The sequence below is a fragment of the Doryrhamphus excisus genome, chromosome 21 (assembly GCF_030265055.1).
Source record: "Doryrhamphus excisus isolate RoL2022-K1 chromosome 21, RoL_Dexc_1.0, whole genome shotgun sequence".
Lineage (NCBI taxonomy): Eukaryota > Metazoa > Chordata > Actinopteri > Syngnathiformes > Syngnathidae > Doryrhamphus > Doryrhamphus excisus.
Genome location: NC_080486.1, coordinates 13,395,760 through 13,417,681, shown reverse-complemented (window position 1 = coordinate 13,417,681; position 21,922 = coordinate 13,395,760). Strand labels below are relative to the sequence as shown.

Genomic DNA, 21,922 nt, shown 5'->3' with positions numbered 1-21,922 from the left:
GGATCATGCAAAGGTGCATACACGAGTACATCAACTTGCACAATTCAGCATGTCTGAAAATGATCATGATTTAATTTTCCATGTGACGAGATCCTCTCGGTGATAGGCTGCCATTTTTACTATAAAAACAGAATGTGCAGAATTGCTGTTTTGAATTCATTCATTCATTTTCTACCGCTTTTCCTCACAAAGGTCGCGGGCGTGCTGGAGCCTATCCCAGCTGTCTTCAGGCAAGAGGCGGGGTACACTCTGGACTGGTCCCCAGCCAATCACAGGGCACATATAGACAACCATTCACACTAACACCTACGGACAATTTGGAGTCGCCAATTGACCTAGCATGTTTTTGGAATTTTGGAATGTGAGGAAACCGGGGAGTACCCGGAGAAAACCGACGCATGCGCGAGGAGAACATGCAAACTCCACACAGAGATGGGTGGAATTGAACCCTGGTCTCCTAGCTGTGAGGTCTGCGCGCTAACCACTCGACCGCCGTGCCACCCGCTGTTTTGAATGATATGATAAAATGCACACCTACTGTACGCTGGACTTTGCTTCATTACTGCATAATAGCTTAGCATAATAGCTTAGCATAATGTATCGTCGGCTGTTGGCAGTCACCAATGTCATCCCAAGTAGTGTTTTGGCATTCACTCATTCATTTTCTACCGCTTTTCCTCACGAGGGTAGCGGGGGTGCTGGAGCCTATCCCAGCTGTCTTCGGGCGAGAGGCGGGGTACACCCTGGACTGGTCGCCAGCCAATCCCAGGGCACATATAGACAAACAACCATTCACACTCACATTCATACCTATGGACAATTTGGAGTCGCCAATTAACCTAGCATGTTTTTGGAATGTGAGGAAACCGGAGAGTACCCGGAGAAAACCCACGCATGCACGGGGAGAACATGCAAACTCCACACAGAGATGGGTGGAATTGAACCCTGGTCTCCTAGCTGTGAGGTCTGCGCGCTAACCACTCGACCATCGTTCCACCCGCTGTTTTGAATGATATGATAAAATGCACACCTACAGTACGCTGGACTTTGCTTCATTACTGCATAATAGCTTAGCATAATAGCTTAGCATAATGTATCGTCGGCTGTTAGCAGTCACCAATGTCATCCCAAGTAGTGTTTTGGCATTCATTCATTCATTCATTTTCTACCGCTTTTCCTCACGAGGGTAGCGGGGGTGCTGGAGCCTATCCCAGCTGTCTTCGGGCGAGAGGCGGGGTACACCCTGGACTGGTCGCCAGCCAATCCCAGGGCACATATAGACAAACAACCATTCACACTCACATTCATACCTATGGACAATTTGGAGTCGCCAATTAACCTAGCATGTTTTTGGAATGTGGGAGGAAACCGGAGTACCCGGAGAAAACCCACGCATGCACGGGGAGAACATGCAAACTCCACACAGAGATAGGTGGAATTGAACGCTGGTCTCCTAGCTGTGAGGTCTGCGCGCTAACCACTCGACCGCCGTGCCACGCGCTGTTTTGAATGATATGATAAAATGCACACCTACAGTACGCTGGACTTTGCTTCATTACTGCATGATAGCTTAGCATAATAGCTTAGCATAATGTATAAACATCAATGACCAAATACTACTTTCTGCATTCTAAAATATTCATCTTTATTGGATTGGAAGTTGCATGGCAGTGAAAACATGGCCGAAATGGCAAGCAGAGCAGAACCGCAACAGAGGCCGCACAATCTCATGAAACAACATGAAACATCTACCAGAACTTGGGACCTGGCATCATCATCCTGGCCACCTTCAGGCGCTGGGCCAGAGGGCAATAGCGGAGTGTGTGGGCGTGGTCTCCTGTAGCGTCACACACGGGACAGGTGTACCTCCACAGGACGGGGCACACCACCTTGCCGTCTTCTGCCTTCAGGTTGTGGGAGAGGTACACGTGGGAGGTCTCTCCGTTCCGCTTGCAGAAGGGACAGAAGGCCGACGGCCGCACGGTGGAGCTGCTGTCCGAGCGGCTGCTCACAGAAGTGCTCTCCAGGGAGTCACCGCGGTGGGGCGCCTCGCACGCCTGGAGGGGGGCCTCTGCCTCCACCGGGTATTCGCTGCGGATCTTCTTCAGCACACCACTCAGGTTCAAGTAGTCGCGCCACATGTCAAAGAGGGGGACGTCGGACGGGGCGGGGGGCTGGCGGGAGGCCATGTTTGTTGGTGGGCGCGTGCCATGGAGGATGCCATTTATTTGATGATCCCTTGCACCCCACCCCACGCATTCATCGTTTGGCACGCGTGTCCAACGCACAGGTGCATGCTTTCCAAAGAGAAAAAGTTTCGAGTGATGAGGACCACTTTCATCTCTAAATTGGAAGAGTCCCTTTTCTCTCTGGGTTCCGCAGGATGTTGAGGGGTCAAAGTGGCGCCACACGCCCCCCACCCCCACGCACACACAGAGACGAGGTCAGCAGGTGGCTATCACGGATCCACCACGCACCATGAACGACTCTCCAAGTTTGAACCAAAACCTGCTCTTTCACAAAGCACACCTTGAAGTTATCCACCCATCCAATCAGTTATGCCTTCCACAAATGTTACCCGTTTTTAAGGATGTAGATATGCAAAAGCATATTGTCATTTAATCATGTTGTTGAAAGATTATTGACAGCTAGACAGGGCGGAGCCTGTATAAACGGCTGGGGAGGCGTGCGGGGGAAACGGCGCATGCGCAGTACAATACCGGCGACGGCTCGAGAAGGCCTAACGAATAAGGGGATTAAAAAGGAGCCCGATTTGACAGGTGACATTTGAATTTCTAACATCACTTTAACCCATAAAAGGATCAAACTTGTCATTTTCCCCAAACGCGCGGAACCACAGGCGTCGACAGAGACGGTAAAATGGCGCTCCGTCTCGGTGTTGTCACGCCAGCGAACGTTAGTGTTGCATTTGAAAGCTAGCATTAGCTAACTGTGCTAGCATGCCTTAGCCAGGTGATCGAACATTCGATAAAGAGCCTCTTAAGGTGTCGCTTCCGTGTCCCAGTATGATAAGAACACCCCAGGGTTGACAGCACATTCGATTTTGGACCAAATGTGTTGTTTATTCCATGTCGTGTCGCCGTGGCGGTACAGTTAATGCTAGGCAGCTAGCCAAATATCCTCAGATGCCCTCATTTGCTGAACTGTATTGCTGTCATCGTTCGTCTGGACCGCTATACTTAAAGGATCATCAGCAATGCCTGTATTGGATAAGACCAGACTGTACGACAGGATAAACTTGTACCACCCTGGAAGAAAAGTCTTGTAATTAAGCTGATGTTACATAAGTGATCAATGATGTCTGTTAATGAACATTAAGTATCTTGTTGTCCGCTCAGGCTGCACAATGAGTCAGACTAAGGACAATGCCCGACTCAAGAGCTACAAGAACAAGTCCCTCAACACAGATGAAATGCGAAGGCGGAGGGAAGAGGAAGGTCTGCAACTTCGCAAACAGAAGAAGGATGAACAGGTGAGTTCACCTTCAGGTCAAATTGCAAGGACAACTGCCGGGATGAATCAATCCTGGTCATGGTAACAGGTCAGTCACGCATTTGCTGACTTTTGTCTACCAGCTGTTTAAAAGGAGAAACGTCGCCACAGTGGATGACGACGGCACCCTGGAAGATGACGGAATGGCTGACAGCGGCTACCTGGAGTCCCAGGCGAACAACATGGACCCGCTTATGGTGAGGGAGATGTTTATTTTAAAAAGGGTGCAGCAGTGATGTGCTGGTAAAACACTCTGGATTGTCCATCTGGTCTGCTGCAGGGCGGGGTGATCTCTGAGGATATGACTCAAATGATCTTCTCTACATCTCCTGAGCAGCAACTCATTGGCACCCAGCGATTTCGGAAACTTCTATCTAAGGGTGAAGTGTTTTCCTCAAATAGAGACCATTGTCCATCAACAACCACATTTTTTGTACTTTGGTGTTAATTGTCACCATGCCATCCACAGAGCCCAATCCACCCATTGACGAAGTCATCGCCACTCCGGGCGTGGTGGAGCGCTTTGTGGAGTTTCTGAAGAGGCGAGAAAACTGCACATTGCAGGTAGAAATAAATCATTTCAGGCTTCATTGTGCTGGCTCCCTCCTCTCCATCCAAACCCTCCACTGAAACTGGTACCATCAAAAAATAAATTATTTCGCTGCCCCTAGCATTTTTGGCAGAGAATTGCAAGCCACATTCTGAGCACCCACCAGGTGTGGGTACCCCGCTGTAGCATTATTTAGCCTTTGGTGTGCCACTCTCTACGTTTCTCACGGCACTAAGTCTGTCATTCCCATTTCTACATTGCTCTAGTTCGAAGCTGCATGGGTGCTGACCAACATCGCTTCGGGCACTTCCCACCAGACGCGGGTGGTCATCCAAGCGGGTGCTGTGCCCATTTTTATAGAAATGCTCAGCTCCGATTTCGAGGATGTACAAGAGCAGGTGAGGGGGATTCGCTTGCCGTGGTGTGTTTTTTTTCCCCTGACTACAAAGTGACCTGAATGTGTGGTTTTGCCCCCGCAGGCGGTGTGGGCGCTCGGCAACATAGCAGGAGACAGCACCGCATGCAGAGACTTTGTCGTAGACTGCAACATCCTGCCTTCACTGCTGCAGTGAGTAGCAACCAACACACAAAGCACGTCTGTCAGTAAACACAACAGGCTGTGGAACCTCCGCCTTGCAGGTTATTGGCTAAACAGACGCGTCTAACAATGATGAGGAACGCCGTGTGGGCGCTCTCGAACCTGTGCAGGGGGAAGAATCCTCCTCCCGACTTTGCAAAGGTAGTTTCATGTCTTTTTGGGTTGAAAGTATCACGCTGCAAACAGAACATCAGACGTGTTCCTCTCTCGTGCAGGTGTCCCCATGTCTCAGCGTGCTGTCCTGGCTGCTGTTTGTCAACGACACAGACATCATGGCCGACGCTTGCTGGGCACTCTCATACCTGTCTGATGGCCCGAACGACAAAATCCAGGCCGTGATCGACTCAGGAGTGTGTCGCAGGCTGGTGGAGTTACTGATGTAAGAAGCTCTTCCAGCAGCAGCAAACATTGACACACTGGGCCATCTTCTGACCAGTTTTTGTCTTGTCTCAGGCACAGTGACTACAAGGTGGTGTCTCCTGCTCTACGAGCTGTTGGAAATATTGTTACTGGGGATGACTTTCAGACACAGGTGATGGCAACGTTCACACGTACGTGGCGATGCGGCTTGCGTCTGACTGTGGCGTCATGTGGTCTAGGTTATCCTAAACTGTTCAGCACTGCAGTCCCTTCTTCATCTTCTGAGCAGCCCCAAAGAGTCCATCAAGAAGGAAGCCTGCTGGACCATCTCCAACATCACAGCAGGGAACCGAGCACAAATACAGGTCAGAGGGGCATGCCATAGCCAAGAATAATAACACCAACACCTGGCGGTGCCGTGAGCATTTTCTCTGAACCTTCGTACGTCCGTAACAGATGGTGATAGATGCAAATCTGCTGCCTCCGCTCATCACTATCCTACAAGTGGCAGAGTTTCGCACAAGGAAGGAGGCAGCATGGGCGATTACCAACGCCACCTCTGGGGGCTCTGCTGAGCAAATCAGGTTGGGGTGCTTAAGATCCATCGCTACTCTGCATAAAAACGGGATACATGAACCGTTTGTGCTACCACCTGCAGGCACCTCGTGGAACTTGGCTGCATAAAACCGCTGTGTGATTTGCTCACGCTGATGGACTCCAAAATAGTTCAGGTGGCCCTGAATGGCATTGAGAACATCCTGCGACTGGGTGAACTGGAGGCCAAGAGGGGAGGCGGCATCAACCCCTACTGTGCACTCATCGAGGAGGCCTACGGTACACACTGCTGCTTCCACACTTGATCCCGCCTTGCAAACACAGTCAGTGTCTGGTCCACCCCTGCAAACACCTTCCTGTTCGATTTCGGATCAGCATTTGCGCGAGCAACTATTGTTGTAACGCATCCATTAGCCTCCAGCAGCAGTAACACTCCCCTTCTATCTTAACCATTGTTCACTCGTTTCCATACATCCACTCATTTTAGATGTACTTTTTTCTTTTTTAAAATTTGGCGCTAACAAACATAACAGGACCGTCTGTGTCATTACATGAAAATCTCCATAGTGTTTCCCACTGGGCTGCAATCTAACAAAGTGTGAAAGACATTTTGTGGTAATTATTGTCCTACTTACCAACTATTCAGGTCTGGACAAGCTGGAGTTCCTGCAGGGCCACGAGAACCAGGACATCTACCAGAAAGCGTACGACTTGATCGAGCGCTACTTCAACACGGAGGATGAGGATGCGTCTCTCGCTCCGGCCGTGGATCTGCAGCAGCAGCAGTTCCTCTTCCAGCAGTGCGAGGCGCCCATGGAAGGCTTCCAACTATAAAGCTCAATCTGCGCTGCCACCTTCATCCTCAGCTCATTTCTCTGCCCGCCACCGCCGCCATGGTCGAGGAGGAGCCGCCAGCAACCCCAGGCTCGCCTCGTTCCTCCCCCCTCCTCATCGTCAAGAGAGATTGATTTTATCGTAATTACATAAATGACAAATTACTGGAGCGTGTGCGTACGTGAGCATGGGTCAAGTCTGCTGTCCTGTTGGGCGGCCGCTGAAGGTTCCACTCGTCGTTGAGCTCACCTGTGTGCGCCCCATTCGTCATCACTTGAACTCACTCAACATATCCCGCAGCGCCCCAGTCTTACTTTTTGGGTTTGACAAAAAGGCCACAAAGCTCTCGGTGGGGGAAACGGTAGGACTGCACAGCTCCAACACCTTGACCCTCTTGTCCACACACAGGTAGACGTGAACAAGCTCACCTAGACACTGGACTGACTGTCAGACGCTGCCCACCGGACTCAACTGCCCAACGCAAGGACTCAAGCGACCGCTAGGAACAGCACTTAAGACGAAAAACGTGGAGCGGATCTCGCTCACCTCTCTCAGCCATGGATGGACAAATTAGGACGTAGGCGTCGCTGAGGGGCGGAGCTTGCCAGCGACAAACCTGGCTGCTGGATTTCATTCATCCACCCCAGTCCCGAGACCCCTCCAGCTGCTCGGGCTCCATCCAGAAGACAAGTTAGGACTGCCTCTGGTGTGATACCAATACTCCCATGGACGCATGGGGAAAATTGCAGTCTTCCCTCGCACTGAGACAATTGGACCAGACTAATAAACCCTGGAGACTGTCCTGCAAGCAGACCAGTGGGGATTTTTACTACCATCATTTCATTTCACAGCACTTTAGTTGAGGACTGACGCCTGCTCATTGAGGACAAATACTTTTGTTGTTACATTTACTATTTAACTGCTTGATGACACGGCTCTTCCCCTCTCAGGACGCGAGGATTACTTCAGATAACCACTCTGACAAAAGGGACTCCAGCACATTGGGGACTACAAGTGTTAGCACACTAATTCCAAGCAGAGCGACAAGAAACACTCTGACCTAACAATCTGACAATTGGTGACATTGTCCACGGCAACATGGCGTCTTGACCCACATTGCCATGATAGTATTTTCTCATATGATCATGCCAAATCTTTTCACTCACACTTCAGCTTTTGGGTCTGAATAGTTTCCTTTTCAAACATTGCGTTTATGTCACATTGCCTATTGTGCCATTAATCTTCACCATGAATCCAGTTCATTTCAGCAAGACTCCAGATGAAACTTGAAAACTCTGGTGATCGCCTTTAGTTAGCTAATCTGAATGTTTACCTAGTCCTCTTTACATTACTTACTTTTGTCACAGTCTGTGGAAGAGATGGCTAGCTCAGACACTGTTCACCGCTGTAGTATTGAGTTTGTGCAACTCTCCCCTGTTCTGACATTTGCATAAAAGGCATCCCATCAAGCATGGAGTCAAGCGCCTTCATTGTCCTCATTCGGTCATGTGATCAACAAAGATTACTTTAATTGACTTGTGTGTTTTTGGCCCGTTTCACGTACAAACGCAGACGTCACATGAACAAAATGGGACCTTCTTGATGTTAGAATGAAATTTAAAATATATTATAAGATTCATTTTCTTGAGGTTTGTTTTTTAACTTGTCACAGATGACCAAATAATTACGTATTATACAGTGTCAGGCCGTTCTAGTCACTGGCGGTGATGTATATGAATCAGCGAGGGGAGATACCCGGATGTGCCTTTGTTTGTCGTCATCCTCCATCACTGAGCCTTGTCAGACAGGGCAACCGCTGCTTCCTGCTCTCTCTGTAGATCCTCCCTCCATTTAGCCTTCTTCTTCATGTTCTGGTCCGTCAGGGACTCATGTCTGCTCGCGGCCTGCAATGACCAAATTGAAGGTTCTTTATAAATCCTAAATGATGAACCTCAATTGTCAATGCATCCGTGCATGGACACGCACACACACAAAGCGCTCACCCGTTTGCCCAGGATGACCATCAGCAAACAGCCACCTATTGTTGCCGCCATCATCACATAGCAGGCTTTCACTCGGACTCGGTTTCTGGCAGCATCCAGTGTTTCAAACCTGTGGACACACCCACACATAGTGTTTTACATAGTGGTCTTATCGCAGCAGAAAATCCAATTTATCTCCACTCTCACATCAGGAACCACACCAATTACTTCCTCTCGCCACCATCCCCAGAAGGACCATCTAATGAGCTCTTTTCCTGTGATGTACATATATTCATCGTGGGGTAAACAGGAAGAGTCGACTTACGACACAAACTCTGGTATCTCCTCTGCTCCTTTGTAGCGTCCCGACCACACTAGAATCTTCTTGTCCAGCTGCGAGGGTCTGTAACCTGGGATCTTGAAGCCGAGACGAGGAGATGCTGCGTGGGAGAACACATAACACCAAGAACATGGCGTGCAAGTCCAAAACAAACACTTAAAAAACAACACACACACACACTTCCTGTGGAGCTTCAAACTCAGCTGGAAAACAGATCCCAAACGTCATGCCCTGATGAACGTGTGTGTGATTTAATTTATGGTGTGTGTGACAAAGACCATATATGTGATTGAATTTCCGATGTGTGCCTTTGTGATAATATGATTCATGTTACCTTGTGCTGGAGCTGCAGGCGGCGGCTCTGTTTTGACCTCCTGTGGTTTATTGCACATCCCTCTGATGTGTCTGTGCCGCTGACCTGTGCCAAAACAGTAACCAGTAAAAAGTTATCTCCAACCCACCTGAACACAAATAAAACGGCGGTGGGAATGACTGCATGTTTAAGGTTGGACAGCAACAGACTGATAATGTTTTTAGCAAGTTTAATGTGATACAAAAGTTGCAATGAAATAATGAATAAAATAGTAAACAAATACCACATAAATCGTAACCCAAAAAATAAGTTTACAAGCGGAGAGGTGTTCAATGTCCCGCTTAATACATTTCACAACACATTTTGTCATCATTGAAGGTGTATTTCACAATACAGGAGTTTACAAAAGGTGACAACATAGTTTACAGTAGTTTAAGTCAAATTTAAAACACGTATTTATAGTACAACATATCAAAAACTGACTATAAAAAATGGATACAAACAATGTAGGAACTACCTAAATAGGAGGTACAGGTTGGTAAATGCTCGGAAGGAAAATGGAAATAAAATTTAAATGCATACGAACCCAAGAGGTTACCAACGGAAAGTCGGGACCTGACTAAATTCATGCTGTTTTCTTTCGAGTGTTAAAAGTATTCGAAACTAGATCAACGCAGACGTGCGCAGAAACACGTCCAGTCCCGTCAGCTGCTGAAAGTCAACCATTTAGCATAACATAGCACAACCTAGCCTAGCGACAAAGTCGCCTCGAGGACCCCTTCGATGAGTGATAGTGGTCCGTGTTGTTCGCCTGATAAAAATCGCTCTAGTATAGTACCTTTAGTTAGTATTAGACATTCACTTGTTTTAACATAGAAAATACGCATACAATATACCAATTTAAATTGTTTACTCCACATACCTAATGTTAGTCGATGTAGTCATATATTTACCCGCCGAAAGGCATTCCATTGAACAGCCTCCTGAGAGGTCCGCGCGATCCACTATGGCGGCGCCCTATGGAACATTAGACTGTGAGGACTTTTCCATGTTTCAGGTAATCGCAAAGGAGGATTATTGAATGTTTTTCAGTCTTGTGCGTAATTGACTCGGATCGAGGCACCGTGTCGATAAAGTTGCGAGGCCCCGCCGTGTGTTTTTAAACAGACTACGTGACCCCTTGTGAAGACTGAAGTGTTCTGTAATCTCCAGGAGTTGTAACATGTGAATCGCAGAACACGTTGCAGCACATTTTCATTCAGTCCCAATAATTGAACAGTACTGTACACACACGTATAATATGTCGATTTAGTCATTTTAAAATTCACCTTATTGGTTGGTCTTCACTGACCATGTTGGCATGCGGGGTGTACCACTGAAGGCGTTTTTCGTCAAAGTGACCTTTCCCTCGTCTTCCAGGAGATGCTGAGGACAATGCGCACCATCGATGATCGCATCGTCCACTCCCTGAACACCACCGTGCCCACAGTCTCCTTCTCAGGCAAAGTGGACGCCACACAAACGTGCAAGCAACTCTACCAATCGGTGAGTGGCCGACGGCTTTCTGCTGTCGTGACTTCCAAGCGACTTCCGGCTGTTTGTGTTGCAGATGATGGAGGCCCATCTGAGCAGAGACAAAGCCATCAAGACGTGCATCACCCAAGCGTCTGAAGTGGTGGGACAACTGCGAGAGGCCAGGACGAAAGATGGAGACAACTTGGCTCTCATCAAGCAGCTTAGAAAAGAACAGACCAAAGTAATTGTCCTCTTGAAGACCAGCTCACTTGGAGTCGGACTCGCTTTCTCATTCCTCTTCTTCTTCCAGTTAAAGCTCATGCAGTCTGAGCTGAACGTTGAGGAGGTTGTCAACGATAGAAGCCTGAAGGTATGCTACTTTGCCATTTTTATTTCTATTCCCACTTGACGATGTTTCCATTGCAGGTTTTTAACGAAAGGTGTCGAATCCACTACACGCCTCCCAAGGTGAAGTGACTGCGTCCCAAACAATAGACGGACCCTAAAAACTGTGACCTGCCGCCGACATCTTGGCTCCAGACTGCTCGGACCTTTCTTCGTCCTCCGTCTTGCTCGTGTCCCGGTGTGATTTTTGTCCCGCATCGTTAAAAACAGCCTTCTATGTGCTTCTTTGATGACAGAAGTATGACTTTTTTTTTTTTTTTAAAGATAATGAAATATTTTCAAAAAGAATCCTGGTGTGTTTTTCCAATGGATGACTGCAAATGTGAGAAAAAAATACTATGAAAATAAACACAAAATAATGCATTTCATCCAGTCTACCACCTGAGGGCAGTCGGTGCTTAACAAATCCTTTTGCTGTCACCGCGCCCCTCCTACACTTCAAAACAACCAACCAGAAAACTTATCCCATCACTTCCCAAAAAAGCGCATGGTCAGAAGGAACGTTACAAGAGTACAGTCTACATTTCAGAAAAAAATTTATACCTTTTTGTGGAACAACACTGAAAAAAATGACACTTTTCAATATAAAGTAGTCAGTGTACAGCTTGTATGAAAGTACATTTACAGTCACTTCAAAATAACACAAAATCATTCACCTTTAAAGCGCTGGCAACACACCCAAGTCCATCCATCCATTTATTTCTCCTCACGAGGGTCGCGGGGGTGCTGGGGCCTATCCCAGCTGTCTTCGGGCGAGAGGCGGGGTCCACCCTGGACTGGTGGCCAGCCAATCCCACGGCACATAAAGACAAACAACCATTCCCACCCACATTCATACCTATGGATAATTTGGAGTCGTCAATTAACCTAGCATGTCTTTGGAATGTGGGGAGGAAACTGGAATACACGGAGAAAACCCACGCATGCACGGGGAGAACATGCAAACTCCACACAGAGATGCCCACCCAAGTCCTCTTCACGTTACTAAGTCAAATGTTCAATTCAATTTGGGCGCATTCAATTTATATACTAGTGATTAAAATACATAATACAATCAAACAATTCTGTGCTTTGGTGCATCTGATAGATGGGGGGGGGGGGGGTGTAATTTTCCACACAAATGTTCCTTCAAATGTAACGCATGCATAGATGCAATGTGACTAACACAAGCACTTGAGGAGGAACCGAACGTTGCACCTCCCTTATTTGCAACAGTATGATCAATTTTAACATTTCATCATTGAGAGTGATTGAGTGAGTGATTGAGTGAGTGAGTGATTGAGTGAGAGTGGGTGCCGGCGCTCATCTGTAACCTACTTCTCACTCTAGTATCCCAAAATGAGCAGAAATACTAAATATTTTCAATAATAAACAAGAAAGGCAGCTTAATACTTTGGTGGTTTTAGGCATGAATTTAATAATACTTGATCTCTTTCAATTACGAGAAAGAGCAGTTTTAACTTTTCAAGTTTGGAAATATTTACAAATGAGTCATGAACACGCCCTCCAACCTCCCACACAACATCAACTTCCACGTCCACTTTTCATGGGAAAAGCCCTGTTGGTTTCATGTCATTTGATTTCATAATAATAATAATAATAATTTAGAAATATGCTCGACTGAGGACAATTTGTGGCACTTTACAGTAATGTGATCCTATTATTCATTGACATGCTGGTGATGGTCATCTACATCTGTAGTCACACTCACCAAACGCAGTAAGCAGGCAGTAAGCAGGCAGGCAGGCAACGTCCATGGCAAATGCAACTTGGAGAAAGTCCCAACTACACCAAAACTACACCAAATGATATCTTGATTAAAAATGACCAGCAGGTGCTTCTGCCAGCCCTGACCAGCTGAAGCAGAGCCGCTGATCATTGCAGGATCCCAAAACAGGAAACAAGAAAACAAATTAAGAGCACCAAACAGGAAATGTTATAAAACAACGGAAAACCGAAATGCAAGTGTAATGTAATTTAATGTAATAAATACTTTCAATGGTTATGAAGTAATTATCTTACCAAATCATTTTTTAAGTATGAATGTTATTATTGAACAATTAGAGAGCAATCCATATTAGCTTAGGAGTACATGTACGTGTGTACCATTAGGATACAACTGCAGTATAAGTGTGTACCATTAGGATACAACCGCAGTATAAGTGTGTACCATTAGGATACAACTGCAGTATAAGTGTGTACCATTATGATACAACTGCAGTATAAGTGTGTACCATTACGATACAACCGCAGTATAAGTGTGTACCATTACGATACAACCGCAGTATAAGTGTGTACCATTAGGATACAACCGCAGTATAAGTGTTTACCATTACGATACAACCGCAGTATAAGTGTGTACCATTAGGATACAACCGCAGTATAAGTGTGTACCATTATGATACAACCGCAGTATAAGTGTGTACCATTAGGATACAACTGCAGTATAAGTGTGTACCATTGGGATACAACCGCAGTATAAGTGTGTACCATTACGATACAACCGCAGTATAAGTGTGTACCATTATGATACAACCGCAGTATAAGTGTGTACCATTAGGATACAACCGCAGTATAAGTGTGTACCATTATGATACAACCGCAGTATAAGTGTGTACCATTACGATACAACCGCAGTATAAGTGTGTACCATTAGGATACAACCGCAGTATAAGTGTGTACCATTAGGATACAACCGCAGTATAAGTGTGTACCATTACGATACAACCGCAGTATAAGTGTGTACCATTACCATACAACCGCAGTATAAGTGTGTACCATTACGATACAACCGCAGTATAAGTGTGTACCATTACGATACAACTGCAGTATAGGTGTGAACCATCATAACACAAGCACATGATAAACAGTCCTTTCCATCAATACTTTGTATTGATCAGAGTCAGGAAGTGGGGGCCTGATAAATGCATGAGTACACGCGTGAGTACACGTGTACTGTGATTGACTGCTAACAAGTCGCCTGGGATAGGCTCCCGCTCACCCGTGACGCTAAAGAAGCCAAGCGCGGTAAGAAACGAAGGGATGGATGCTTTGCCGGTTATTGGAGCATTCCTGGCCGTCATGTGTTGACGTGTGGATGGCGTCTTTGTGGCAGCTGACAGGCTGACGGACGGAGGACAAAGCCCACGATGGAGTGGCTGCAATGTTTGCAAAGTCAGATGAAAATGTGAATATTTTCACGGGGCGTCGCCTGAGACTGAATAGTATGTGACGACGTGCGGGTTTATGTGTGTCACAACAGGAGAGTCAAATGCTTTAAGGAGGGGGCGTCCATAGTCTGCTCTGTAATCTGCAGGACTTTCACAACACGTCGAGTCAGTGAAAAAACACGTGGAAGGTCTTTTTGGTGTCTGTCTGCACGTACGTGTGATTTAAATGCATTCTCACTTTCGTTTTTTTTTTTAATTGGATGAAAATATGCAGCAAAAAGTTGTTCCAATTAAGCCAATAAACACTCAAGTTGTTTTTCCTTGAAATATGTTTGACCGTGACCGCTTGACCTGCGTAGTGCGCTCAAACCCGAGTGTTTTTATGCCCCCGCTGTTGCTTTTCAGACATGACATATTGCATGTGACAAAGGGGGCTGTATCCTTCCGCAGAATCCAGTCCCCAAGCAAACCCCCCCACGCCTTGCTGACCGACTGCTTTATTGCATGTGACGGCTAAATAAGCCGCCATGGGGCCAAAAAAAGGTTGCAAGGCCAGCATTTGAATACAGGAGGCGAGAAACAGGATTGAACTCCATCTCACCTAAATGGCTAAATTATTATTATTATTATTATTATTATTATTATATGCCACTAGTCAAAAGTTTGGAGACACTTTGTCCTGCTATTGAATGACAAAGTGTCTCCAAAGGGGCGACTGGTACAGAAGTATTGGGACAGGCGGCCCTTGACCCCCCCCCCCAGGACCAAAGACCTCAATTAACATAATTGTTCAGCGTTAATCTCAATAAAAATTCTGGATTATTTCATCTTTTGCTGGCTTTCAAATTGGACTCCACTCCAGATATCCTTTTACTAGTGCCAAGGGATGATAGAGGAATGCAGCATTTCCTTCCTAAGCCAACTTTATTTCACTTTTTTAGAAGACGTTTTAAATGACTGCGCTTGGAATGTGCTAAAATGTCTTCCCACTGAAGATGAAACACAAAGCAAAGTCAGTGTGGATTCTTTATTGGTTCATCCGCGACACAACTCACCATGAACACACACAGAGGTGCGCTTTGTCAAAAGAATCGTTCACACGCCGAGTCTCTCAGAAGTACTCGATGGGGTCGGAGTGGCTCTTTGACTCCTGGATGCCGCTCAGCTCCAGATCTTCTCCCGGGTTGCACGGCAGCTTTTTGAAGACGCGGATGTGGATGTGATCCTCTCCCCCCACGTGCACCTGCGGAAAAGCACCGGGACAAAACGACCTCGGTGAGTAACTCTCTTGATTCTATTCCACTTTGACGGCGTTCACATTTTCAGTTGTCGGGCAAGGAACATGCAAAGCACGTTTAGAAACACAAATCCATGTTCTTCTCTTGCTTATTTTTTGTGTTTTTTTATTGTCCCAAACAAGACGGAGCCGCCCCCGTGTGGGGGTGTGTTATGCGTACCTTAATGAAGAAGTTGGTCCCAGCCACCACCTGCTCCCGATACATCTTGGGAGTGAAGACGTCAAAAGACTTGCCGGCTTTCTGCTCAACATGAGGCTTCACCTGGTGAGGCAAGTCGAGTTAGAGCAGACATTAAAAGTCCCTTAAAGGCCACACTGAGACTCACTTTCTCGCAGATGGCCTGGATCTTTGGGTCGGCAGCCTTAGGCTCGTTGAGTCCTCCGCACATCATCATGATGATGGATGTCAGGTGTCGGTAGAAGGAGAAGAAAGGTAGCAGGGAAAAAGAGTGGAGGTCAAATGTGTCTGTTGGTTTTATGGCGTGACGCTGACTCGTGGCTCGTGGACCCGCCCACTCTCGAGGGGGGTGGAACTTTTTCCTTTTTAATGTGCAATCATCCTTCCCGTAACTTGATGTGATGGAAGCATTTATATTTCCCAGGTATAACAAAGGTTACACGTGATGTCAAATACTTGATGGCCTTTTGGCGAGTTTCAACTTTTGTATCCGAGCACATCCCGCTTTATTGATTTTTAAAAACGCAATATTCAAAAGAGAAATGTGAGAAGTTGTTAGGTGACGATAAACAATATTGATTTGTTTTTCTTTTTGGGGGGGTAATATAACCATGGCTATGTAGCTAGCAACAAAAGCTAAAAGATCACTGTAACAGATTTCAACATCAGGAAAAATGTTCTGGCCTACTTCCTGTTGCCCACGCTGAAGACCTTGTGTTGAGGTGAGAAATAAACTAATAAACTCATTGCAGTGCCCCAATGACCAGGGTTGCTTTGGGCCCCCAAATGACTTATACGCCCCTGATCTTTGCTCCTCCGAGCTCCCGAAGGAGTCACGCCTCAACCAGCCTGAGGGCGGCGCTGTAGTAGCAGTGACAGTTTGACTAACTGACGACAAAGAAGAAGAAACTAATGAACACGGTCAGCAGAAAGCCAAATAAATACCCGTAGTATCTGTATCTAGTACCCGTGGTCATGAATTATAGGTTTTGGCGAAGACATTGGCCCATTGTGACAAAAAACAAGAATCTTACCGGTCTGGTTTTCGTTCTTTCGCCAACGTCACGGATGAAGTCCAAAGGACGGAGTGTGTTGGCGGTAAATGCAGACTACTTCCGTTTAGCCACCGCAGTGTGTTGTTGTTGTTTAAATGTTTTTTTTTCAGTTCTCTACAGTTTACTCTCACAAATATTTTTTTTATATCGTATTGCTCGTAATGTTCTATTTACGTAGTTAAACTGTTCCAGAACAGTTAACTTTTAAGGGCAGCAAGGCAGACTAGTTGATGGATGATATGTTGTCAATAAAGTTTGCTTTGAACTTTTGTCCGGTGCTTAATTGTGGTTGTAATAATTAAAAGGCAGGATCACAATCGTATCAACTATTGTTTGAAAGTACTGAAGAAATATATCGATACTACTACCGGTTCTGTGTTGATTTGCTTTGGATCGACACCGGCATTTGCAATATAGTCCACCCCAGTAGTTGCTTCAGTCGGCCATGACATGGTAGAAAGGGGCACTGATCAACTAGCATACTGGTGTTCTTGTGTTGCATGATTTATGTAATCAGTTGAAATCACCCCTCAAGCAAATAGATCATTATGGGCTTTTCACTGATTTCCATGTCATTTGGACTGGTCTTTTGTCATATTTAGGAATCAGAGCCAATTTCAATTCAGACTCCCAACTTCCTCTTTCTGGGGTTGATCCTCTATCGGGATGGTTTTTAATATTTGGATGAAAAGATGCAGCAATCTTCACTTTTGGATGTGTTTTTATTTGTAAAAAAGGCTAAAAGCCAACTAATATGCTAAAAATGTTACATTTTAAAAGGGGAAAACAGCCTATGTGTCAGCATTGTAGAATCCGGATCACTAAAACTTTTTTTTTTTACATTACAACTTTTTGCTCGTAAGTACCAATAAAAAAGTACCCCCCCCAACCGTGAGTTGGACATCCCTTTACGTCTAAGCTCGAGATAATAAAAGAATTGCCAATTAACCCAACAAAGTCACCTTGTTATATATGTGTGTATCATTCTTCTGGTCCTATATTGTTGATGGCCCCTTCCACATGAACATAGACAGACGTGCTTTTAATGCTTGTTGCTGTAAAAAGAATCATTCAGACGCTTTCTGTCTCAGAAGTACTCGATGGGGTCGCTGTGGCTCTTTGACTCCTGGATCTTGCTCAGCATCAGATCTCCTCCATGGACAGGCAGCTTTTTGTAGACACAAATGTGAACGTGATCCTCTCCCCCCAAGTGCACCTGCAGAAAAGCATGGGAAACAACCTGTAGCTTTCATTTGTCGACTTGTTGGTGTAAACATTGCACCCCTCTCATCATCAGTAGGACCAAGTAAAATTAAAGTACAGTTTTTGGCAGTCGCTCTACTCATGAGCACCAAAATTATTTGTAGCAGTCAACATTTATCCCTGCCAGGTGATTATAATATATAATAGAGATGCTGCAGATGATAATTGCATCAATTGGTGCTTGTGTGCTGCTAATGCTTACCTTGATGTAGTAGTTCGTCCCAGATACTAACTGTGTCTTGTAACTCTTGGCAGTGAAGGTATCATAAGACTTGCCAGCTTTCTGCTCAACATGAGGCTTCATCTGGTGAAGCAAGTTGCGTTAGAATGTACCTTAAAAGTCCAAAGACCACATTTATACTCACTTCGTCGCAAATGCGCTGAGTCTCTTCGTCGGCAGGCTTGGCATCTCCAATTCCTCCACAAATCATCTCGATGGTGGCTGTCAGGCAACAAGAACAAATCGGGCAGGAATAAAGCGGAACTAAATGTGTCTATGTTGGTTCAACAGCGCCACTTCATCATGTGACGCTGACTCACGGACCGAACCATTCACTCATGGGTGGAACATTATTAAACGTTGTTTAAAACTTGATACTAGAGCGTTTAGCTAATATATAAATACATTAGCTACATTTTAGGTATACACCAAGATTATATTTGCTTTGTGGTCAAACTGCACTTGCTACATTTTCAATACAATCGTCTCTATGTCCCTCTTATGAGACAAAGTAGATGAGTCGAAGGCGTGGCTTTGTTTACTTCCGCATCGCAAAGCATACTTACGGTAAAGTGGGCGAAACCAAATTTGTACTTGACTTTTTTTTTGTCTTGCCTTCAAAATGCTCATGATCATCCGAATAATTGCATACAATAAAATAATCGGATATTTGTTTTTTTTTTCATACGATAAATACTTTATCTCAGATTTCTACTGTTTCTTAGTCTTCATTAAATGACTTAAATGACTCCTACACCCAAGCCCCTTTCGGGCTTGTGTGATAAAAGCAGTCCTAACTGCAAGATAGACTTTCAGAGGCTTTGGTCGAGATAAAATATTAAAATTATTATGTTGTGACTGAGTCATCGCCACTTTTAAATGAACAAATCAAAAATGTACTTGTTTTCTTAAATCAAATGCAAATAAGATGCTAATTGAATGACGTCATGTAACTGCCTTCCAGAACAGCCAATAGCTACATTTCTTACTGAGGAGTTGGCAACAGTCAGCGGTGACAGACGTGGTGACGACGACGACGTAGCTGGTCACCTCTCGGTCACCTGAAAGCCAAATAATTGAAACTTGTGTGAGGATGACTTGTGTGCTTTTGAGAAGACTTTGGCCCAGTGTGGCCAAGCACCAACAATCCTACCGGAGTGGTTTTCGTTCTTTCGCCAACCTGCCGGAAGATGTCCAAACGGCGGAGTGGGTTAGCGGTAAATACACACTTATTAGATGTACATTAACGTTGGACAAGAATAGCGTAAATACTGTTCTTTTTCCATCTTTGTGTGATGTTACGTCGTTTAAACTGACATTTTCCGTGCCAGAAACAGTAGTGTAAGTACATACTGCTCATATTGTTGTATTTACACACTTAAATTGTTCAACAATTAGTTTGTTGAGGGCCCCAAGGTGGAATTATGGTACAGCAGGGCTGGGCAAATATTTTGACTAAATTGCCCGGGGGGGCAGAACATATATTTAACACACACATTATGTTAAGCTTATAATTTTCCCTTAATTATTTATCAAATTTTATCTGTAAAAAAGTGTTGTACTATCAGCTGTATGTTCTCATGTCCCTTTTTTCAGGAGCACTTTAAACGTCACACCACATCAAACTATATCATTTAATTTTACAGTTTTGTTGTTGTTTTTTTTACTAAATAAGACATCCGACTGGCAAGTCATGTTGCCAGATTGTATGTTAAAAGTTGAAATACTTAGAAAGCAACCGGCGGGCCGGATTCAAACACTTGGTGGGCCGCATGTGGTCTCTGTGCCGTACTTTGCCCACCACTGTGGTCGATACAAATATTAGCTTGCCTAAAAACTTTGTCTTGTGTTTGATTGCGAGTATAATACATTTAAAGGCCGAATCACAAATATATATTTTAAAAAAAAGTTAAAGTACTGATCAGTATCGGCACTACTTTGCATGTGTTGACTTTTTGGATAAGACACCCATATTTGCAGTATCGTCCACCTGTAGTAGTTGCTTCAAATGCCCACAAGATGGTAGAAAAGAGCACCGATCAATCCTGATAGTGTAGTAATCTCCATGTGGGTAACGTCACCCTCACATCAGTAATCAATTCTTTTATTTTGATGATTTCTTCGTCTTCCTTTTGGCGGCAGAGGTCACATCCTCCCAGTTGAGGAGCATGCTGTCCAAGCGTGACCTCCAACTGTTTGATGTGAGAAATCCCGATGAATTCAAGGCCGGCCGCATCCCGCATGCGGTCAACATGCCGTGTAAGTGCCAAGACGGACACGCAAACGAACACGCCGTTTGTCTGAGCGCACGGTTGTTGCTGCTGCCCTTTAGTGGACGCTCTGGAGGAGTCTCTGAAGATGTCCCCGGAGAGCTTTCAGCAGAGATTTCAAGTGAGGGCGCCAGCAAAAGACGACGACAACATCGTCTTTCACTGCTTCAGTGGGAGGAGGAGCGCCAAAGCGCTGGACATTGCCCGGAAGATGGGCTTTAACAGGTCAGTTATGATGCTAAATGATACTCATAAAAGGAGGTTTTATGAGAAGTGACACATTCACGATGCATTCAGGGTGCAACCGTGTTCCCAGGATTGTCATCTATCTGTGGCAGTCCACATGAAAGAAATGATTGTATGGGAAGCACGCAAAGTCAAAACCTTGACTTGATTTTCTTCTCTGCCAGGGCCAGACATTATAAAGGAGGCTACAGCGAGTGGGCGGAGCAAGAGAGAAAAAACTCGGCGAGCTGAGTTGTGGCGTCGGAGTCTATTTATGTATCTATGCTATGATGCTAGCATTATACTGTAATACACACTCACTGTATGATGGAATGATGGACATCAATGAAATCTGATGGTAATCAATAAATCCAACATGAGCTCACATTTGTGTGGTGGAAGTCATGCAGTACGAAGGCCAGTCAAGTCAAGCCTACTATAAATACAGACTAAATACACAGTATTTATGTACAATATATTGCGTTTGTAGATATAGGCATCTAACTGCTTAGTTTATCCATAATTGGAATAATAAAGACCAAATGTTGCATCTCTGTGTAGTTTACAAACCACTGCTTTTGGGGGGGAAAGAGCGAATGAGGAGGGGGGGCTTAATGTCAGCTGATTGATGTCACATGACATCTGGGCACCCCTGGCCTACAATAATGACCACCCCTTCCGCCTTTAACTAGAGATCTCCCAATAAGCAGTTGAGTGCTTTGGCCGCTAGATGGCAGCAAAATGCCAAATGTCATCCTTCCATCTTCATGGTTATCTCAGCAGGTTCCCCCTCACCCCCTCGCCCCCCCCAGGCCTGACAGTCACAGCAGTATCAGAGTGAACAACTTAAGCGGGAATCAGAACCCCTTTTTGGAGCACGTGCGCAAACACCCACAGCACAGCGGAATGGCGTGTGGACAAAAAGGTTCAAGATTAAGATTAAGATTAAGATTAAGATATGCCTTTATTCGTCCCTCAGTGGGGAAATTTGTATTGCACAGCAGCAAGAGTACAGAATCAGTTAAGCAGTACAAAATACACAATATAGAAAAATAATATAAACGACTCAAGTATTAACAAAAATCAACAGTTTTTCCCAGAGTTATATACAATACAGTATGTAGATAATATGAGACGAGATGATATATATGACCAGTCTATACACTGAGATCTTGCTAGTGAGTTAATATGAGGCATTATAGAAATACTTCACATAGAACTTAATATATTGCATTTAGAGCCTTAATATTGCACATGGAGGTTGATCAGATATTGCACA

General features: G+C 45.2%; 8 protein-coding genes across 11 annotated transcripts in view; 3 read left to right on the top strand and 5 right to left on the bottom strand.

Moving 5' to 3' along the window:
* Positions 1-1,631: 1,631 nt before the first annotated feature.
* LOC131108812 (nanos homolog 2-like) lies at positions 1,632-4,079 on the bottom strand. The gene has a single exon (XM_058060150.1). The coding sequence runs from the start codon at positions 2,187-2,189 to the stop codon at positions 1,749-1,751; it is 441 nt and encodes a 146-aa protein (XP_057916133.1). The 5' UTR covers positions 2,190-4,079; the 3' UTR covers positions 1,632-1,748.
* kpna1 (karyopherin alpha 1 (importin alpha 5)) lies at positions 2,681-7,879 on the top strand. Of its 2 annotated transcripts, none has more exons than XM_058060142.1 (14): positions 2,681-2,780; positions 3,360-3,493; positions 3,597-3,710; positions 3,794-3,893; positions 3,983-4,077; positions 4,330-4,461; positions 4,543-4,631; positions 4,703-4,802; positions 4,877-5,040; positions 5,115-5,193; positions 5,261-5,386; positions 5,478-5,605; positions 5,680-5,855; positions 6,223-7,879. In XM_058060142.1, exons 1-14 carry the CDS (start codon positions 2,705-2,707, stop codon positions 6,408-6,410), a joined length of 1,701 nt encoding a protein of 566 aa, XP_057916125.1. In that variant the 5' UTR covers positions 2,681-2,704; the 3' UTR covers positions 6,411-7,879. The 2 variants fall into 2 exon arrangements, with proteins under 2 accessions (XP_057916125.1, XP_057916126.1); XM_058060143.1 differs by having other exon boundaries at positions 2,738-2,875.
* Positions 7,880-7,917: 38 nt separating this feature from the next.
* fam162a (family with sequence similarity 162 member A) lies at positions 7,918-12,754 on the bottom strand. Of its 2 annotated transcripts, none has more exons than XM_058060148.1 (5): positions 12,677-12,754; positions 9,067-9,150; positions 8,718-8,832; positions 8,414-8,522; positions 7,918-8,314 (listed from the first exon to the last, which is right to left on the bottom strand). In XM_058060148.1, exons 1-5 carry the CDS (start codon positions 12,720-12,722, stop codon positions 8,198-8,200), a joined length of 471 nt encoding a protein of 156 aa, XP_057916131.1. In that variant the 5' UTR covers positions 12,723-12,754; the 3' UTR covers positions 7,918-8,197. The 2 variants fall into 2 exon arrangements, with proteins under 2 accessions (XP_057916131.1, XP_057916132.1); XM_058060149.1 differs by lacking the exon at positions 12,677-12,754 and adding an exon at positions 9,632-9,800.
* On the top strand, positions 9,975-11,309 carry mix23 (mitochondrial matrix import factor 23). 2 transcript variants are annotated; one of them, XM_058060145.1, is made up of 5 exons: positions 9,975-10,102; positions 10,465-10,590; positions 10,655-10,801; positions 10,871-10,930; positions 10,987-11,309. In XM_058060145.1, exons 1-5 carry the CDS (start codon positions 10,052-10,054, stop codon positions 11,035-11,037), a joined length of 435 nt encoding a protein of 144 aa, XP_057916128.1. In that variant the 5' UTR covers positions 9,975-10,051; the 3' UTR covers positions 11,038-11,309. The 2 variants fall into 2 exon arrangements, with proteins under 2 accessions (XP_057916128.1, XP_057916130.1); XM_058060147.1 differs by lacking the exon at positions 9,975-10,102 and adding an exon at positions 10,143-10,180.
* Positions 12,755-15,158: 2,404 nt separating the features above from the next.
* Positions 15,159-16,629, bottom strand: LOC131108555 (cystatin-B-like). Its single transcript, XM_058059585.1, has 3 exons — positions 15,759-16,629; positions 15,593-15,694; positions 15,159-15,378 (listed from the first exon to the last, which is right to left on the bottom strand). The coding sequence occupies exons 1-3, from the start codon at positions 15,825-15,827 to the stop codon at positions 15,247-15,249; spliced, it is 303 nt and encodes a 100-aa protein (XP_057915568.1). The 5' UTR covers positions 15,828-16,629; the 3' UTR covers positions 15,159-15,246.
* A 727-nt stretch (positions 16,630-17,356) lies between these two features.
* LOC131108556 (cystatin-B-like) lies at positions 17,357-19,218 on the bottom strand. The gene is made up of 4 exons (XM_058059586.1): positions 19,138-19,218; positions 18,294-18,370; positions 18,131-18,232; positions 17,357-17,881 (listed from the first exon to the last, which is right to left on the bottom strand). Exons 2-4 carry the CDS (start codon positions 18,357-18,359, stop codon positions 17,753-17,755), a joined length of 297 nt encoding a protein of 98 aa, XP_057915569.1. The 5' UTR covers positions 18,360-18,370; positions 19,138-19,218; the 3' UTR covers positions 17,357-17,752.
* Positions 19,116-21,087, top strand: si:ch211-161h7.8 (thiosulfate:glutathione sulfurtransferase). The gene is made up of 4 exons (XM_058059583.1): positions 19,116-19,365; positions 20,291-20,407; positions 20,481-20,643; positions 20,829-21,087. Exons 1-4 carry the CDS (start codon positions 19,242-19,244, stop codon positions 20,893-20,895), a joined length of 471 nt encoding a protein of 156 aa, XP_057915566.1. The 5' UTR covers positions 19,116-19,241; the 3' UTR covers positions 20,896-21,087.
* The window catches only part of qtrt2 (queuine tRNA-ribosyltransferase accessory subunit 2), a 32,630-nt gene continuing 29,841 nt past the window's right edge, over positions 19,134-21,922 (bottom strand). Inside the window, exon 10 of the mRNA XM_058059581.1 lies at positions 19,134-19,209. The gene's annotated coding sequence lies outside the window, so the exon portion shown is untranslated. The remainder of the gene's footprint in view (positions 19,210-21,922) is intronic.

Excerpts from the sequence above, each read along its gene's own strand:
- LOC131108812 (XM_058060150.1), bottom strand. The coding sequence starts at position 2,189 with ATGGCCTCCCGCCAGCCCCCCGCCCCGTCCGACGTCCCCCTCTTTGAC.
- mix23 (XM_058060145.1), top strand. The coding sequence starts at position 10,052 with ATGGCGGCGCCCTATGGAACATTAGACTGTGAGGACTTTTCCATGTTT. Across the intron at positions 10,103-10,464 it reads AGGACTTTTCCATGTTTCAG|GAGATGCTGAGGACAATGCG; the intron begins GTAATCGCAAAG and ends CTCGTCTTCCAG. Across the intron at positions 10,931-10,986 it reads TCAACGATAGAAGCCTGAAG|GTTTTTAACGAAAGGTGTCG; the intron begins GTATGCTACTTT and ends TTTCCATTGCAG.
- fam162a (XM_058060148.1), bottom strand. The coding sequence starts at position 12,722 with ATGGACGTTGCCTGCCTGCCTGCTTACTGCCTGCTTACTGCGTTTG. Across the intron at positions 8,833-9,066 it reads GCCTGCAGCTCCAGCACAAG|CATCTCCTCGTCTCGGCTTC; the intron begins GTAACATGAATC and ends TCTCCCACGCAG. Across the intron at positions 8,523-8,717 it reads GAGATACCAGAGTTTGTGTC|GTTTGAAACACTGGATGCTG; the intron begins GTAAGTCGACTC and ends GTGTGTCCACAG.
- si:ch211-161h7.8 (XM_058059583.1), top strand. The coding sequence starts at position 19,242 with ATGACTTGTGTGCTTTTGAGAAGACTTTGGCCCAGTGTGGCCAAGCAC. Across the intron at positions 20,408-20,480 it reads GCATGCGGTCAACATGCCGT|TGGACGCTCTGGAGGAGTCT; the intron begins GTAAGTGCCAAG and ends GCTGCCCTTTAG. Across the intron at positions 20,644-20,828 it reads CGGAAGATGGGCTTTAACAG|GGCCAGACATTATAAAGGAG; the intron begins GTCAGTTATGAT and ends CTTCTCTGCCAG.
- LOC131108555 (XM_058059585.1), bottom strand. The coding sequence starts at position 15,827 with ATGATGATGTGCGGAGGACTCAACGAGCCTAAGGCTGCCGACCCAAAG. Across the intron at positions 15,695-15,758 it reads TCCAGGCCATCTGCGAGAAA|GTGAAGCCTCATGTTGAGCA; the intron begins GTGAGTCTCAGT and ends TTGCCTCACCAG. Across the intron at positions 15,379-15,592 it reads GGACCAACTTCTTCATTAAG|GTGCACGTGGGGGGAGAGGA; the intron begins GTACGCATAACA and ends GCTTTTCCGCAG.
- LOC131108556 (XM_058059586.1), bottom strand. The coding sequence starts at position 18,359 with ATGATTTGTGGAGGAATTGGAGATGCCAAGCCTGCCGACGAAGAGACT. Across the intron at positions 18,233-18,293 it reads CTCAGCGCATTTGCGACGAA|ATGAAGCCTCATGTTGAGCA; the intron begins GTGAGTATAAAT and ends TTGCTTCACCAG. Across the intron at positions 17,882-18,130 it reads GGACGAACTACTACATCAAG|GTGCACTTGGGGGGAGAGGA; the intron begins GTAAGCATTAGC and ends GCTTTTCTGCAG.
- kpna1 (XM_058060142.1), top strand. The coding sequence starts at position 2,705 with ATGCGCAGTACAATACCGGCGACGGCTCGAGAAGGCCTAACGAATAAG. Across the intron at positions 2,781-3,359 it reads AAAGGAGCCCGATTTGACAG|GCTGCACAATGAGTCAGACT; the intron begins GTGACATTTGAA and ends TTGTCCGCTCAG. Across the intron at positions 5,856-6,222 it reads ACTCATCGAGGAGGCCTACG|GTCTGGACAAGCTGGAGTTC; the intron begins GTACACACTGCT and ends CCAACTATTCAG.